Raw genomic sequence first — 17,828 nt, 5'->3', positions numbered from 1 at the left:
GTATCGAAAAATTATCCAACGCTCGTCATTGAGGTTTTTACAAAACAGGGAATCGAGACATGGTCACGATGATTATACAGCCCCATTTGATTATCAGATAGAAATATACGAAACTAGAATAACGTTTCATATGTATCCGAATACCTATTTACATTTGTATACGTGTACGTCGTCGCGTTACATGCGTACATTATAAAATAAACACGACGATATAAACGCCTGGACGATAATATCCTCGCCGCAAATTTCTGGAATAATTACAGAGCTGGCACTTTACGCTGCACCTATATACGTATAGAGGAGCGAATTGTGTGGGTGTTATATATACATACCCATATCGGTAATATGGCGGGTGTATAATATGATGGTTTGGTACAGCCCTGCGGGGTGGTTTGTAATATTATGATAACCTCCTCCTCCTATTCTCTTCCTTCCCCTTTCTCTTCTCTGGTATATTTCGCTTCGTTCGCTTCTCCCGCATCAGTTCCTCCTCCTCCTCCTCCTCCTCTTTCTTTTTCTCTCTCTTTCTCTTACTCTCTCTCACCCCCTTGCGCAGTCGTCCCTCTTTCCGCGGCCATGTTGCCTGGAAATATGATTATTGTTATTATTTCGCACCCTCCTCTCCACGTTCTCCACGTTCTCCCCTTTTTCTCCAACTCTCTGTGACTATACCACCTACTTCCTCTTTCGCTGCATTTTCAAACAATATACCTTGGAGTATATATAACAAGGGGTGAAAAGAGGATCTCATTTTATCCTAATTTCGTTCTTCTTTCAACCTACAAGCAGCCGACCGTGTTACAAAAATTTTTACACATTAAAACTGAAAACTCGCGGATAAACACAGCTGCTTATGAATAGACTTTTTATCGCTCATCCGCGAATCTCGCCATTATATCGTTGTAGCAATAAAAAATAATTCGATTCGGACTAGTTTCTACGTGTATATTTAAATGGAGATACGAAAAGTAAAACACTTGACCACTTGTTTGGCAAAATAGTCGCCGACTTGGTACCCAAAAATTTCATATAAATCGCGTTTTTGAATCGGTCAGAGCGTCCCCAACAACCCCTCAAAACACCAACAGTTATTATAATCGTGGACAGTTTTTGGCATCGTTGAATTTAAAACTGAGGGCTATCACTTGGGGCAAAGTGGCTTGAAATAGACATCCTCGTTCTCAACTTCATAAGACGACGCAATTGCAGATTCTGGGTTGGTTGTACGATCGGTCGTGTAATTTGTATAGCGCGAAAAAGAGCGAAGCTGATTGTGCGGTATAAAACCTTACAACCTATACTGCATCCGGCGTTCGCGAATTTCTCTCTCACTCTGGCTGAGATAAGGTTAGTTTAGATTATGGTGATGGTGATGGCGTCGGGGGGGTGGTGGTCGGTTGAACGGGAAGGTGACTGTCGTCTTCTTACCCTGTAATAAATAGGCAACACGAGCGCTTATAAGGGGTAGGTAATCTGGAGCTTTCCCGCTTCTCAAGGGACGTGTGGTGGGAGGAGTGAGACGGAGAAAGAGGAAAGATGAAGAGAGAGAGAGGGAGAGGGAAAAGCGAGGAGCAAATTGGGGTGCAGGCCGCGAGAGTCGCGAGGTAAGGTATAAGGTATAAGGTGGGTAAGATGGCGGACAATTTGCCGCTCGACTACCCTCACCCGCACCCTTATACCGATTTCTATATACCCTATCACCCCTACAAACTGAAGTTGCATGGCTACTATCCTCCTCTAGGTTCGGTGTTCGTGTGTATATTGTACCTATGTACATACGTAACTAAATTCATGTGACACTTATATGTATACATGGATACCTGATACTAAAGTTGGGGTAAATTTGTCTGATGCAGTATGGGTATATAATATACATACATCCATAAAATGTAACGTTAAGTTGGGTCTAATGAAGATAAGTAACGGACGCTCTTATTTTCCAAGACTGCCACACTGCAATTTAACATTAAAACTTCACATTGTTATTACCATTTCTAATTCGGACAGTGAGAACTGAAAAATTGAAAATTGAGAATTACGGTCGCTCTAAATATTGCACGTGTATATTATGAGATTTTGGGATAATATTTGTAAACGTGTTGTATCAAGTTAAGTACCTAAACCACCCTTACCTCATTTTATCGTATACACATTACGTATAACTGAGATACGAATTCTGTGGACCTCTTCCTCTCTCTCTGCAACGCAGCGCTGTTAGCATTCCGGCCGCCATCTTCTCACTTAATAAAATAATTACCCAGAGTCAATTAAGCCTCGCGTCCCGGGGCGCCGCGCTCCGAGACCTCCCTTGTATTATGTATATATATACATATATACAGGTATATATATTATATAACAAGGGAGTGAAGTGAAGTGAAGGTGAAGTTGCGTTTTGCTACTGCTAATTCTGATTATGATGCTGATGCTGCAGACGCCGTGGGATCCAAGACGCCATCAACGATCATTATGTTATGAATAATTTACCCTCGATTTTCAAGGAACCTGTATAAATTTTAAATTGCTACAGCAAAATCGCAATTATAAAAATCATAATACATGATATCTATTTTTTATATGTATATATACCCTGCAAACGATTGTCGCGCACATTGGATTTTAGGATCGAGAGCGACTCGCTCAGAATAATCTTGATTCCGCTAATTTTTACGCTTTTATTCATTTATTATAATTTTATTATTTTCAAAATCCATTTAGACCTATGAAGTGGACGGAGACGAAGAGCCAATTATTCATTAAAATCCACATACATAAAATTTCGAACAGGATTCCGAACCGGTGACAGTTTAAGTATCCAACATGTTATAGTAACGGGTCATGTAGTTTTTATTTATAGTGTATAGATTATTATATTATACGGTCGAGGCAGAAATCAAATATTACTATTTAGTACTGTATAGCTGTACAGTGATTGCAAGAATTAGAAGGACAAATTTATTGTTTAGTTTTAAAAATACATTACACCATTACACAAATGAATGTTTACTGCACAAATGTACATAGGTACATATGATTCTTTTATTTTGACGTACCTATCTTCCGTTATTGCATGGAAACGAAAAAAGCAGCTATGCAGAAACTTCGCTATTCTTTATGATCTAATCAAATCAATTTATTGCATGGGTTTATTTTTTTGTTAAAAAAAACCTGTTGCGATAGGATAAAAATAAAAATCAAATCAATCATTTTTGCAGATGTATTCTCATTACTTTCAGAGGTCTGAATTTACTGACGATCTCTTGGGAAGTTTGCAATGCATTTTTTTAAATTTGGATCAACATTTATAGTTATAAATTTCACGGTTTTCGAATTGCCGTCAAAAATGAAGTCATTCTGAACATAATTGATGGCCCAAACACTTTAAATTCGTAATTATTTTCTGTCGATCAAGAGAAATTTGCTGGGTAATAGTTTGCATGTATCGACTGCGGAACCTGGAGTTCGAGAAATGACCGTAAGGGTTAGACGTTAGTAAAGTAGGAAACTGTCTTCTTGGGTCCAAATTTATAACAGTAGAATCACATAGAGTGGGATCTGAAAGATTTGTTGTGGAAATAAAAAGAATTTTCACAACTTTAATATCTTGAAAAATTATAACGTGATATTAATTATGTAAGAAAATCCTGTGAAGTGCTTTTTTTTAACTCTTCAAAGATTGTCACAGCTTCTCTTGCTGTTGTGACATTCCGGCTTACAATTGTAACCTACAATTTGTCTACTTTGTCAAAACAGGATAACGACATCGTAAGTTTAATGCAATAATTTCATGAAGAACTAATCATTTTATTTATGGATTGTGATTTATTTCAGACCGAATAAAATTTATTCGATTAAAGCAGTCGAAGGTTCAATTATAGTAACATGACACGGAAATGTGCTCTTTGCAAGGCAACAAACTATAAACAAACTTACAGCTTTTTTTCTGCTCCAAAAGATCCAGAGATTAGGAAGAAATGGCAAGCGATAATCCCTTTCCCAGATTACAAAGTCTCTGACGATACTTTTGTTTGCAGTAAACACTTTAGGCCTAGTGACATTATCACGCATTGGGTCAGCGGAGTCCCTCCACACGTTGTTACAGTATGTTATTTTTCTGTATTTCGTATTTTCATGATGCGTTCTGCATTCTAGCTCATAAATAATTTCATGATTATAGATAAAGTACAAGAAATGCAGGTTACGGGTGGGGGCAGTACCATTTGTGGATGTTGCAACCAGCGATAATCCAAATGATGAAGTTCAATTTGAGCAAGCCGGTTCCAACGATGGAATACCAACAAATGAAATAGATTTTCCAATTTCTAAAGCAAAACTTGAGGAGTCTATCGCCGACAATGAAGTACCTAAAGACACCTACGCTATCTCTAGGATTCCTCAGTCAAGTTTCGAAGAATCTAATGGAACGATAAAACAATCGATCAGATTTACACGTGTTGGTCAGATGCAGGATTCTGCAGGAGACACAGAAGTGAGAGGATTTGATGGGTCTGAAGAATTATTCGAGTATGAATATGAATCGATTCAGGTAGACAAAGCAGATATATCTGTGGATACAAAGGCATTGGAAGAAAATTCAGATAATCAGGTTAATAGTAAATTACTCAATGCAAGGACATATCGAAACGTATATACTAAGCGGGACTCGCGAGTTCATAGTATAAGATCCGAGCCAACTGCCCCAATTACGGCTGAAGTACAACAAATGGAGGTTGATCCTCTGATTTTGAACACTGAATATCTCACGGAAATTGATATCCCTAAACATGAAAATATTTTAGAGAATGACGATAGAAAATCTCAAAGACAAGATCTTGGGAATCATGTGATGGAAATATTGCAATGTCAAGTTGAAGCAAAGAATGCTGAAAACAAATCCACCTTAACTTCGTGTGACACTATGCTCTTCGAAGATTTACTCGAAATTTATACAGAAGTAACGCTTCCGCGTGGTTGGGCGTGTCTTGTAACTTCCAAGGGACGTTCTACGACAGTTGTTTATCTCTACATGAATACGCCTACAAATCACATACCTGTGGTTGAAAAAGAGGTATACATAAAGAGCGATATGATCATGCACTGCGGAGTCGGGAGCAAAGAAATTGATCTCTTCCTTCACGGTCTCATCAAAGATGGCAGAGATAATAAGGTTCGCACTTTATCCGACATAGAAGAACTCATCGATGAATTAGATCAACGACATATTTGCGAAGGTACACCACTCTTTTTTTCCTATTTCTAGCGTCACTCTCCCAGTTTTGGTAAGCAAGCATATTGCCAATCCGTAAATATACTTTTTTGTTTCAGGCGGTCCGATTGTGCACAATTTTGACGATGTAGAAGTCGGTGTTGCATATATCGATGGTATAAAATGGAGGCACACAGGATGTCCGATTGTAATTAATAACGGATCAATGAAATGTTCTAAATGTGTCCGTCTCAATGGTACAATTGCTCGCAGAAGAAATAGAACTTCAGGAGCATCGAGAATGGACATGCTTTTAGAAAAAGAAAAACAGATAGAAAGATTACAGAGATCATTGGCAAAAGTGGAAAGACGAAACGAAAAATTAAAGAAAAGTGGAGATAGTTTCAAGAATAGAGTCAGACTTATGGTCGATCAAGAAACAAAAAAAATACAAAAGGCGATACAAGTCAGCTTCACCAAGGTAGCTTTAGATCTGGTTTTTTCCAATCCCAGTTTATCGTAAAAGAAACCTCGCTTTCTCATCGCTTAGCTCGTTATGGGAAAATGTCATGGTGTGAGCTGATAAATAATTGAAAGTCTTTCATATTTTGTATACAAATTGAATTACAGAGCTCTGTACAGATCTTCGACAGTTGGATGAATTGAATATTAGACGAGAAAATTGTACTTTTACTTTATATGCTCAACTGCAAGGTATTGTTGCCAAAGTCAACGAAATCGTTTCGCATGAGTAAGGAGTTTTTTTTTCTCGCTCATCGTTACATGCGAATTCTCAATCATGTGACTTTCCTCACTAGGCTTTCTAAAGCACACCCATTGTTATTTGATCCGGGCTTGTTTAGTTGTTGCCTAATTTGAAGGAGGAGAAAAAGAACTAGTATTAAGTTTTATTTGACAAATAAAGGCTGGGATATAAATATTCCAATTTAAGAATATGTGATGCATTCTTCTGCATTTTTATTTCCTTCCAGCTGTGTTCAAAGTTCATACGTCTATAATTTCTAGATTAAAGTGGTTGAATTTATTTTGGCTTACGGGTTCGTTTCGGTCTCCGTGGATCCTCCGTGAAATTGTTTGACTTCTGGAAACAAAGAATCAGTTGATGCAAATATAACGATTTAGTGAACTGATTAATTTCTTGCACAATCATTTTTTCTCACCTGTTCCCACTCTTTACGTAATTCATCAAGCATGTGCGCTGTAAGGAGTCCTTGGTCTAATAATCTTTGCGTTAATTTGCCTTCGCCAATTATTTGAGATGTCACGCTTTTTACTCCTGTTAGAAGAAATTGTAAAATTAAAATGCGTTATTGAATTACTGTAATCAACCTCATCACCTTTGTAATAATGGTTCTTCTGCGTGTTCAGTACGAAACGATCCTCGTCCAGAGCTGACACCTTGCCATTAGGTCCGCCTGCATATTCAAAGACATATAATTACAACAAAAGCTAATGAAATGAGTTCCTCGATTTTTTGAATTTTCAACGAACCTGATTCCGAATTCTTCAGCAACCTCGTCAATCGAAGTACACCATCTTGGATGACAGCATCCAATTCTTTTTGGGTATCTCTTATAATTTTAGCATCAGGAAAGAGATCGATAAATCGATAGCTAGAAAAATCGTATTCAATCAGATAAATATAAATGTTGTGAACTGATTAATTCTTACCTGAACCAGAGGTAGAGATCCATAACATCAAATACGGCTTCCAAGTGAATCAAATCAATAATTGTGTTTGGGGTAGAAACAGGCCAGCCGACATTTTGACAGACCCAGTCGAATGTCAACATTTCATTCTTACTATATTGTCTAGCGAACTGGAAATAAATTTAATTGACATTATCTATCCAACAATAGATACGCCTTAATGTTGTAAAGAAGATTCTCACCTTCAAAAACATTGTACAAACAAACGGTATTTTTTTGTTCACTGGTGCACAGCAAAAAACATATCTGGCACGTAATGGAAGAGGTACATGCTGTATCATGTCAGCTAGAAATTTGAACTCTTCCATATTACACATGAAGTACAAGGAGTCATCGACTATTGATAACGAGACAAATATATCCTGTAACATTAAAAATTATTTGCACTCAGTATTTGTTTTACTTGCAGTTTGTATAAAATCTATTAAAGAATCATGAGATGTGGTTACCATTAAATTCGATAGTGTAGAATTGGGCAAATAGTAAGCGTAGAGTTCTATTTGGTCGGGTGTAGGATGTAAGCCAGCTTGTGTGATTACTTCCGGTTCTTGACTAAGTAACCTTTCTAACGTAGACAGGTCTTCAGGTCTGTAGGTAGTCACGTAACCCTAGAGTGCAGCGAAGAAAATTGTAGTGAGCAAATAGTTTTCTGTTATTGATGAATGTAGGAGAAACAGAAGAAAGTGAACGTACTTTCTCCCATTGTGTTCCAAACCGTCCCGCTCGACCAGCTATTTGCAGAGCAGACGAAACCGATATTACTTCCATCTCTTTTTCCCCTTTTTCATTTATGGACGGTTTCATCAAAGTGTGAAAAATTATTCTTCTTATACTCCTGTAAAAGTATGGGATTGAAATTAATTAATTCATCGAAGCTCGGACAATTTACACCGTCAATTTTAGAAAAGCAGATACAATATTCGCACAATGTGTAAATGAAAAAAAAGGTACTAACAAATTTAATCCCATCCCAATAGCATCTGTAGCAATTAAAACTTTACATGGATTATTGACGTCATTGAATTTTGCAGCCTGGGCCAGCTTAGTTCCTGGTGGAAGACTTCCATATATTACCGCTACTTCGATACCACGGGCTTCAATTGCACGTGAAACGGAATAAATGTCGTTTTTACTAAAACAAACTACACAATCTCCAGGCAATACATTTTCTATTGATACTAATGCTTTTTGTTCAATTTCCAGAGGTGTTAAGCGTTTATATCTTCGGACCTCAACGTCCTCCCCTGTTGTTACACATATTGAACGAACCTGCCAAAAGGTTTGTTGCATTAATAATTTGTAGCTTGCAAATTGTAAATATTTACGGAATTGAACTCACTAAGTCTATGGCAGCTGCTTCACCACAAAGATGAACTTCATCTGCTATTACTCCCAGCAAAGCTCTCGTCCATGCCCATCCTCTACCCGGATCCTTTATCAATTGGACTTCGTCTATAATGGCAACCTCGTCTGAAAACAAATAAAGCTTGATGCTGAAAATTCCAAAATAACCACGAACTGAGAATGATAATTCAGAACTGACAAGGTGTGGATACGCTCGTCATCTCGACTGTGCAAGATATGTGATTGGATTGGTTTCCTTCTCCTTGTGCATAATTTCTTTCTTCTCCTGTTACCAAGTCACAAGGAGTGCCCTGAAGAACAGACAGCAGTTATGGATCACATCAAGATCAAATTCTAAGGCGAAATTGCAATCAACATTTCCATGACTCACTCTGTCATTGCATTTGCTGTATACTTCTGCAGCTAGTAATTTAAGCGGCCCACAATACACCCCACTCTGGGATGTCATGAACCTCTCAAGCGCATGGTAAGTTTTACCACTGTTTGTTGGGCCGACATGAAATATAATTTTTCTTATTTTAGCTCTCGCTAGAGGGTACCTGTAATCAAATAAACTCTGGTTAATGTTTCCTTTTTCATATGATTAAAAAATGAAGCGTTTGAAATACCAATTTGCTGGTGTTCTCAGGTCACTTATTTGCTTCAAATCATCCATACATTCTATGTGTGGGAACATTTGTTTTGCGTGACGCAGATAATATGGAAAAATGTCTGCCACATGACCACTGCCTTGAAGAATATCACTAATTACAACATGTAAATCTGACGACAACGCATCAGCATCCAGGCAATATCGTCGAAAGCTGATAAATGCCTGATGGTGTAAATAGGCTGAAAAACATTCACGTTTGTAAGTATAATGATTCAAAAAAGAATGACAATGGGTTTTGGTTTATTATGCAACATCTTATATACTCACTGTCTAATCCACTTTCCTTGGCAAGCAATTTGATTTCCTTTCTGGAATAAAATTGGTTAAGCACCTTGAGCAACTCTTGTTTATCCAAATTTCCACTGAGCTCTACTCCAACGTTGATATCATCTGGATTCGGCTTGACTGAAACTGGCTTAAACAACGAACTGATTGGCGTTGAATCATCTTTTCTGCCCCTCAGAGGTTGAGCGAAATATACCCCAACTTTAAGGTATCTAAAAGCATAACACCTTGTGGATATCCATAATAGCAGACCAACGTAAAATTGAAAACCTATTTGGTATTGCAATACCTGTTCAATCAAGTTTCAGTGGTATATGTATGACAAACATCATTGGAATTTGAATAATACTATATGTTTATAATAACAGGTACTGATGAAATCGTGTTCAACATTCAGCAAGAACGTACCTATTTTGTAAGGTGGAACAGAAAACACTGCTCCTCCGAAGTAGAGTCTCCGAAATCCGTCGTGTCGTTGGTATCATTGAAATATTTTTGAATAAAAAAATTCAACCAGCCAAATCATTAATTGAGTCAGTCTGATAATGGTTGATGTTAATAAGGTATGTAGTATCACATAAAATTCACATCAGACTTGTTTATCGCACTTATAGGTTATGTTTACCAAGTAGTTATCCAAAAAAAAAAAATCGAATGCTAACACAAGATCGGATATTCTCACTGATATTTCTACCACAAAATTGACGTGTAATTCATCCAAATAATGTATAGTTGCAGCATCATTTTCGATTTCACTCTACGACAGTTCACAAAAGACCGAGTTGTCGGGCGCCACTGTCAAAAACGTGTTCGCCCCTAAAAGACGAGTGTTTTTTGCAAGGACTGTAGATTCCGAGAAGTGACATGTCAAATTTAACTGTTAACCTCTACGAACTTATCGTAATAATTACAATAATTTTTAATTAGGTCATTACATCGATTGGAAGATAACGAAAGAAATGGCGGGATCTGCGCTGAGACGATTAATGGCAGAATATAAACGTAAAAAAAGTGAACGTATAGGCGTAAAAACTCGAGTATTTAGTTGTTATGAATGATACTTTTAATAACCCCTAATTGGCCTTATATCAAAGTTTGACCCTCTTCCAGAATTAACGTTAAATCCACCTGAGGGAATAATTGCTGGCCCAATTAACGAAGAAAATTTTTTTGAGTGGGAAGCGTTGATAACGTAAGCTATGAGATTTCCTTCAACATTTGTTTTTTTCTACTGTCTATATAAAAGTTTTTTTGTATAGCGGACCAGAAGGCACCTGCTTCGAGGATGGAGTATTTCCAGCAAAACTTATATTTCCACCAGATTACCCCCTGAGTCCACCAAAAATGCAGTTCACTTGCGAGATGTTTCATCCTAATAGTACGACAGCCTTTTGTCAATTAAATTTGTGCCCGATGTTATTGAGCAATTTCGTCAAACATTGATATAAACTTCAATACACAGTATATGCCGATGGAAGGGTCTGCATCAGCATTCTTCACGCTCCAGGCGACGATCCTATGGGTTACGAGAGCAGCGCAGAAAGATGGAGTCCTGTTCAAAGCGTAGAAAAAATTTTATTGAGTGTTGTAAGTATGTTAGCAGAGCCAAACGACGAGAGTGGTGCCAACGTTGATGCTGCAAAAATGTGGAGGGAAGATCGTGCCGAATTTGAAAGAATTGCTCAAAGACTAGTGAAAAAAACTCTTGGCATTCCATCGTAGACTTGCAACATTAGAATTATTGTCGGGTAACTATCCTCATGTCGATTGTTCTAAGAAGTAACGTATTGCTTAACTGAGATCAAATAAATTTGTATGTAAAATATCTAATACAGTTCATTAAAGTTTTTCAAAGTTTATATTCTCTAAAAATTTCAATTCCAAGAATATTGTGAATAAAATAGAAAGCCAAGAGGAGGGTGTTTTGCATCAGAAACTAATCTTTTGGTTTTGTCTACAAAGGACAATAATACCACAGGAATAGATTACGTTGAATGGAAGTGTATCGAGGGTCTTGAGAAAGATCTGATCCGGGCATATGGCAGGAGTAATAAAAAAAAAGATGATACAAGCGCAGGTGCAGGTAAGTGTATAAAAAAAGACTACTGAAACTTGACGCAACATATATTGAACAATTTGAACAATCACACGGCTGGTCTGTCCGCTAATGTAACAATTATTCCATGTCGGTCTTGACGTGTGGATACGATTTCAAATAAAATTTAAATGTTTGGAACAAAAACTATGAACTGTAAACTTAATAATATGCGAGTGAATATAAACTATTTTTTAAGTAACAGATTACTTGTAAACTAATGACATTCTCAAACTAGTTTTGCTTGAGATAACCGATTGCGAAAAATAAAAAAAAATCACGCCTCATAATTTTTTTTCTCCATTATGTATACAATAGTACGATATATTCCATTCACAGAATCCTTCCACGTTCATATTCGCTCTGAATTTACAAAATTCGTTTCACTTACGTAAAAATGTGAAATAATTTTTAGTAAAATTACTCCATCACATCGTACATGTACCTATCAAAAGTATATCGTAAAAAATCTTATACGAGTGTTGATTATAAATCTAATGAAAGAAAAAACCCAATACGCAAGGATTATTTTTTAGAGAAACTTGACATTTTTTTTTATCCTGATATTAAAAATTCTCTCCACAGGTTTGATAATTATGGCGCTTATTGAAAAATTAGTAATCTGTAAGAGATGTGCAAGTACAGCGATGCGTTTTTCAAGACTTTATTTCGGTTTCATCAGTCGGTGAGAGGGGCATTCGTGTTTTATTTTTCCTTTTTTTTACTATAGGTTTTGTAACAGTCTTTTAGCCATAATTATGAGGATATTAAGAAGACAACACCTTTCCTAGGTTAATATAAAAGTACAAAGCTCTTGTAGCTTCTCGTTTAGGCCCGTATACAGTTGTAACTTTCACATATTTCTTACATCGAAATAAAATTATACGACAAAATATCGTTTCAAAAAACAAAATAACAACAAATAAAACTTCCAAGAAATTCAATTTCGCCTAATGTAAAATGTTTTATCTTCCTTGTAATATAATTATTATAATGTTCAGAGGAGCACCAGGACATGTTTATTTGTACATACAACCAAATGCATCGTCGCTTTATGGAAATACGTTGCGTCTACAATTATTTCTTGTGTCGGTAATCACCGGCTGGTATATTTCTTGGTTTTAAGATCCGATTTCATGTATTATTGATGATTATGTTCCTAATTAAAATAAATAAGACTTAAAATAAAATTGTAGGAATGTAATATAAAAACGAAAAATTTTAAATAAAAAAATTTATATCAACCAGACTCATTCCTTAGGTATATGAGTGCGATATATCAGAAAATGATCCAAGCTGCAACGAGGCTAATGATTGATTGATTATTAATGATTCGAAGAGATTGCAGCCCGTGTACAGACTAGAGGCACCTGGGTTTGTCAGGGATGACAATTCAGTGTGGTCAATTACCAAGTGCAGGTATTAAAAAAAATTATACAAAGTAATGGCATTGTCAAATTGTCGAAAGTTTTTCAAAAATTACACTACCAGGGAGCAATGACCGAAGCAAAAGAGAAACATGTGTGTTGAAATTTCACAGGTTTAAAGTTAAAACTATAACGATATGGTGAATTTTTGAACAAATTTTTTTTTCAACATGCTTCATTGATTAATTGACTACACCAGTCTTGAATATTGTTTCAATTAGATTTACCATAAGCTCGTTGGGGGAAAAGTACTCTTATTCTCATGGACAGTTTAGATCTTATTTTTAAATATAAATACCAACAATTTGGACTGATCAATGGACTGACCGATTATACGGACAGGCCAGCTACGGAGATATCACTTGGTTATTAAAATTATTGATACAAACACTTCTTTTTTTTTTTACCAAGTTCATTGTAATTCTTGAATCTTGCGTGTTTTTTTTGTTTTACTCATTCTCTTTTGCTTTTCGTTTTCTATGTGCGTTCACGTATTTAATAACTTGTTCGACTCTAAACAATAGTTTGTAGTCAAATGTTGAGTTCATTGTGGAAGAAAACTAATTGTGAGTTTTCCTCATAGCCTCGGCGGCTACCCAAGTTTGGTTTTCTATTTTTTTTAAATTTATTTTGAATCCTTTCTTTGAGAAACAGATTCTATTCAGATTCACATCATTCCTATTTAATTAGGCAGGTGTGGTAGTGCATTCTGTAAATTATTTACGTCTCAGTTATAATTTATAAACTGATAAAGCAAAAAATTCAATTAAGCTGTATTTTTTTAATTGAGACGAAAGTTTTTGATTGACAGGCAGAAAGTATAGACCTCACGACAAACCCTGTGGCGTAAAACAAATCTTCTCCAGTTCGCCGGTAGAAGAGCTAACAGGTGATTCTGCGCGATCATCCTGTTCAGCAAGTTGTTCGCTGTAGTAATGAGGTGTGCTTAGGTAATCGATGAGGCGACGAGGTAAAGGCAGAGTGGGAATTAAGTCCCTGCGTACCATTTTCAGTATAACAAATCTGCATATGTGTTGCAGACTTTGTACCTGCTTGAACCTTGATACTGGATGAAGGAGTTGAACACGCATCGGACCCAACACAGGCCGCCGATGAAGAAAAAATAAATAACGTCCGCTGCGCGAATGTTCAACCGCATTTTCGATGAAGTCCACAATAGTATGGGACTTAAATTTGGTACAACTGCCAAAACTGAAGTTACCTGTACGGTGAGTAAACAGATTTTGATTCATTACCGGACGAGAATTGAGAGAAATAAGAACGTTCAGCAAGTGAAACGGCAGTAAAAATTTTTGGTAGTTGCCAACAACAAGCGTATCGCAAAAAAAGTTATCGTGCATGCTCATATTGGAACTACACTCACCCTGATCATGCTCTATCCTCACGTGCCTCACGCAACTGTTGAGTCTGAATGATAACGAAAATATGTAGTGGTCATCGCTGCTATCTCGAACAATGAATGATCCATCCGGTTCATTAGATAATATTTTTTCTGCCGCTTCCCCAGATATCGGTCCCCAATACCAACCATACTGTTTGAATGAAAGTGATTGATCAGAAATGGTTAGGTACTCTGTAAAATAAATGACAAAGGCTGATTTTATTTCGCTACTCACATCTTTCACTTTTTCAATGCTTGCAGCAAAATCCATGCTGGTATCTTCAGCAGCCTCGTCATCATCTTTTGGTAGATGAACTGGTACCAGAGGTGAAGGCGCTGGAGATTCAGGTTTTGGCACCATGGCGGTGAGCGCATCCTCAGCTTGTTCAACTCTAAGTTGTCCGTTACTTTTAGGCAAGGGGGGTAGTGCGCGTTTAAAAAAAGGCAACTTTTGCGTGGCTCCATCAACTTCGGTGGTGGTATTATTGTTATTGGTATGTTGATCAGAGTCAATGCCCTCCTCTTCCTCTACAATATCACCTTGAACGATACTATTTCGTTTACCTACAAAATGTTCCGGAGAACCAAGACGCCTAAACCTAAAGATATTACAAAGAGTTTGTTTTAAATTTAATGAGAAGTTACGCTGTGACTTTTTCATCTTCTCTCTTTCAGTATCAGCCTTTTCTTTTTGTTGTTCGTCTTTGACTTTTTTATTTTTAATATTAGCGAATGCATTCTTTTTATGCTTTCTAAAATTAGCATTGTTATTATTATTGTGAACTAGCCCGTTATTCGTTTTATTAGAAATTGGGGTGTCTGTTGACGAGTCTGTATGGGGATTACTATATCTATTGTTATTATTTATACTAAGACCCTTTGGCGCTGCTAGATGTATGGGTGTTTGACTCGCAGGTATTTTATCACGTTTTATTTTATTTTCACTAGAATCACTGGAGCTTGAATATAATGTTTGCAAGTACTGGCGCACTTCGTGCAGTGTCATGTGGATCGGCTCGCCAATATTGTGCGCTTGGCTATTAGAAGATTGAGACGGATGACGACCCGAAGTTCCTGGTACACTGTGACGCTTTCCATTAGCTGCTTCGTTACAACACACTTCCGTTAAAAGTCTTTGAGACTTGATAACATGGGTGATGGCACGAGGCTTGCCACAATATTGTCTCGCCTGTTGAATGTGCGCTTCTAGTTCACTTTGAGAACTAGCAGACACATTTCTCCGTCTCTTCCTATGATGCCTGTGCCTCTTGGGTCTCTGAGGTGTTCTGAGTTCATGCAAGGGTCGTACCATGTCTATAGGTACGGTATAAATATCAGAATCAAATGGTACGTTATACATATCACTAATTTCACTAGTCGTTAAAACGTCATGAGACATTGCCGATGTAATAAAACTGCTGTCGTCTGCTTTGTGATTAAGACCCGAGGTATTCAGTGAATTATGGGAGCTAGATAAGCGTGAGGATGAGAGGGAGCAACGAGAATTCGGACGATTAAGTGTACTGTAGGGCGTTATCGCGACCGTTCCCTGGCACGGAGGAGAATATGTCAACAGATCCGAAGTCCAGAAGAGTCGTGAATTTTGTGCGTTTGTTGCGACTATGGGTACGGGATTTGACCCTGGCGCTATTCTACCTTCCGGCCAAGAAATCCTGCAGGATATGACTAGAGCTTCTTCCACTATAAGTTGCATCAACATTTCAGCCATTTTGTCAATCCATCTCGGTGTTGCACGACGCGTTGCATGAGGATAACAAAGAATCGGCGCCGCCGAAGATACCGAATCTGGCGGCGATGGACTGTCTTGAAATTCTGGAGGAGGTTTAATCGCAACGTCGACAACTTCCACTTCCAATTTACCATCTATTTCTGCCCATCCAGGCCCTTTTTTTAAAGTATTGAAATTCTCTTGACACATACCATCAGAATAATCGAATGAATCTTGCGACAGAGATTTACTTTCCAGATCACTCTCCAGCATCTGTTGAAGAACAAAAGTTCATTTTATTGTGACTATATGGTAGGTCGTTGTCAAATGCTTCATTTCCTGATTTTTAGAACGTCTTTTTAATTCTTTAGACATGTCTTACCTCAATAGCAAGATGTGCTCGCACAGAATCACTGGATATAGAACCTCCAAGTCCACTGCTGCCGAGGTCACTCAGTGGCCCAGTGGCACTTAGCGAGCAGGATGGCGGAGAGTCCATCTCACATTCCCTACACCTAGTGTGAGTTGAAATATTTTCAGCAAATCAAATCTACGATTTTCATAAGTCCTTTCGTACCCATATTGCCATCTGAAAATTTCACAACCTGAACACATCTATCCTGTCAACCTTCAATCCAGAACTACCCAAATTACTATTTCAAGCAGATTAATTTTTTCAAATGATAAAGTTACCCAGTAAATTTTTTTTCACAGATAACTATCAGATATATCATATCAGATGCATTTGTGGAGAAAAAATTATATACTCAGTATCTCATAGCATCAATCAGCTTTCAAGTATTATACCGTTTTTATAAGATGTGGAGACTGAATGTTTGTACCTCCAAGTCACAGGCTGGACGAATAGAAGAAAGCGGTTCCACCTTCACGTCCACTAGTCTAATGTTGCTAATCACACGCCTCATGAGGATCTGAAAATGACAAGATTGAGTAAGATAAATTGTGATACATGAGCTTTGTCTGATTTTAATTTAGCAAAGCTAGTACTGTATTATTTGAAGATTCGATTATAAGCCATTTAAAGAAATACACTCAGGTGAATAGTATTTTACAGTTAGTCGACAAAGAATTCTGCCTAATGTTAGGATCTAGAGTATACCAATCAATCAACTCATCAATTGTATTTGTATATGAAAATAACATCTCTAATTCTAAGTACGTAACTCATTTGATCAGAACACATCATGGTGAGTCATGTACTATTGTTGATTGTAACAATATAAGTTGGAATCTGCAACGGTTGTGAAAATGAAAAAAAATGGGAGGAAAAAATTGCAGACTAGCCCACACATTTGATAATTACCAAGTAATTGGAATCCTTCTGAGTAGGAGGTGGTATTTAATCTCGATTATTGCTGAATATTATATCGGTAAAAGGATCGCCGGGCAAAACTGCCATAGCCCTGACCGTCCCGACCTCTGACTTCTGAGGGATATATCGCGTATTGCCAGTAATTAGAACATATCCGCTAAAAAAGGGGCATGCCTTATTTTAAAATAAATGAGCTTAATACCCCGGCGCGGTCGATGTTTGCTACGGTGGTAGTAGGCAGCGATCTGACGTTTCACATAGGAAAGAAAAAAGAAATCTCTTACCTACCTCCGTCTCATGCTCCTTGAGCATTCTTATCACCAAATAGAATTCCTCCTCAAATATTAACGTTATAAAATTGCTTTAAGCCACAACATCTCCGTCACCCACAGCACAAATCAATATTTAAAAGACAACGCAGAATCCTCACATCCCACTTACTCCATGTTGGTTCTGTTCCCCCGTTTCTCCTCTGCGCCGTCCTCATCCATCCTCCTTTTGCTTGCAATGAGAGATGGAGTATGAGTACAACTACGAAATGCCTAGTCCCTCTGCCTCTGCCTCGCCTCCGGCAAACCACCAATATTCGCCAAATCTATGCGCAGC

At 37.5% G+C, this 17,828-nt stretch overlaps 4 protein-coding genes and 1 long non-coding RNA gene across 20 annotated transcripts; 3 read left to right on the top strand and 2 right to left on the bottom strand.

The window, feature by feature from the left end:
* Positions 1 to 3,501: 3,501 nt before the first annotated feature.
* On the top strand, positions 3,502 to 6,159 carry LOC105692522. The gene is made up of 4 exons (XM_012411778.3): positions 3,502 to 3,762; positions 3,829 to 4,098; positions 4,175 to 5,228; positions 5,323 to 6,159. The coding sequence occupies exons 2-4, from the start codon at positions 3,880 to 3,882 to the stop codon at positions 5,724 to 5,726; spliced, it is 1,677 nt and encodes a 558-aa protein (XP_012267201.2). The 5' UTR covers positions 3,502 to 3,762; positions 3,829 to 3,879; the 3' UTR covers positions 5,727 to 6,159.
* LOC105692521 (ATP-dependent RNA helicase SUV3 homolog, mitochondrial) lies at positions 5,789 to 9,823 on the bottom strand. 2 transcript variants are annotated; one of them, XM_012411776.3, is made up of 16 exons: positions 9,645 to 9,823; positions 9,219 to 9,448; positions 8,908 to 9,130; positions 8,670 to 8,838; positions 8,478 to 8,589; positions 8,274 to 8,404; positions 7,890 to 8,203; positions 7,628 to 7,769; positions 7,384 to 7,542; positions 7,117 to 7,296; positions 6,896 to 7,044; positions 6,716 to 6,837; positions 6,562 to 6,639; positions 6,385 to 6,500; positions 6,260 to 6,305; positions 5,789 to 6,073 (listed from the first exon to the last, which is right to left on the bottom strand). In XM_012411776.3, exons 1-16 carry the CDS (start codon positions 9,719 to 9,721, stop codon positions 6,063 to 6,065), a joined length of 2,259 nt encoding a protein of 752 aa, XP_012267199.2. In that variant the 5' UTR covers positions 9,722 to 9,823; the 3' UTR covers positions 5,789 to 6,062. The 2 variants fall into 2 exon arrangements, with proteins under 2 accessions (XP_012267199.2, XP_012267198.2); XM_012411775.3 differs by lacking the exon at positions 5,789 to 6,073 and having other exon boundaries at positions 6,150 to 6,305.
* On the top strand, positions 9,646 to 11,616 carry LOC105692525 (ubiquitin-conjugating enzyme E2 G2). 5 transcript variants are annotated; one of them, XM_012411784.3, is made up of 5 exons: positions 9,646 to 9,799; positions 10,164 to 10,238; positions 10,347 to 10,428; positions 10,496 to 10,614; positions 10,699 to 11,061. In XM_012411784.3, the coding sequence occupies exons 2-5, from the start codon at positions 10,196 to 10,198 to the stop codon at positions 10,956 to 10,958; spliced, it is 504 nt and encodes a 167-aa protein (XP_012267207.1). In that variant the 5' UTR covers positions 9,646 to 9,799; positions 10,164 to 10,195; the 3' UTR covers positions 10,959 to 11,061. The 5 variants fall into 5 exon arrangements, with proteins under 5 accessions (XP_012267207.1, XP_048505517.1, XP_012267205.1 ...); XM_012411782.3 differs by lacking the exon at positions 9,646 to 9,799 and adding an exon at positions 11,199 to 11,616 and having other exon boundaries at positions 10,052 to 10,238; positions 10,699 to 10,984; XM_048649560.1 differs by lacking the exon at positions 10,164 to 10,238 and having other exon boundaries at positions 9,681 to 9,799.
* LOC105692520 lies at positions 11,343 to 17,795 on the bottom strand. 11 transcript variants are annotated; one of them, XM_020856141.2, is made up of 7 exons: positions 17,507 to 17,768; positions 17,214 to 17,379; positions 16,697 to 16,821; positions 16,272 to 16,478; positions 14,396 to 16,162; positions 14,143 to 14,311; positions 11,343 to 13,980 (listed from the first exon to the last, which is right to left on the bottom strand). In XM_020856141.2, exons 4-7 carry the CDS (start codon positions 16,386 to 16,388, stop codon positions 13,586 to 13,588), a joined length of 2,448 nt encoding a protein of 815 aa, XP_020711800.1. In that variant the 5' UTR covers positions 16,389 to 16,478; positions 16,697 to 16,821; positions 17,214 to 17,379; positions 17,507 to 17,768; the 3' UTR covers positions 11,343 to 13,585. The 11 variants fall into 11 exon arrangements, with proteins under 11 accessions (XP_020711800.1, XP_048505495.1, XP_012267194.1 ...); XM_048649538.1 differs by having other exon boundaries at positions 16,732 to 16,821; XM_012411771.3 differs by having other exon boundaries at positions 17,214 to 17,336.
* Positions 16,074 to 16,745, top strand: LOC125499832. Its single transcript, XR_007276836.1, has 3 exons — positions 16,074 to 16,201; positions 16,261 to 16,409; positions 16,604 to 16,745. It is a non-coding gene; the product is annotated as an uncharacterized LOC125499832 (long non-coding RNA).
* Positions 17,796 to 17,828: the final 33 nt, after the last annotated feature.

Source organism: Athalia rosae, chromosome 2, assembly GCF_917208135.1.
Source record: "Athalia rosae chromosome 2, iyAthRosa1.1, whole genome shotgun sequence".
In the NCBI taxonomy this organism is placed as follows: Eukaryota; Metazoa; Arthropoda; class Insecta; order Hymenoptera; family Athaliidae; genus Athalia; species Athalia rosae.
The sequence above is the reverse complement of the archived record's forward strand: the minus strand, read 5'-3'. Positions and strand labels throughout refer to the sequence as shown.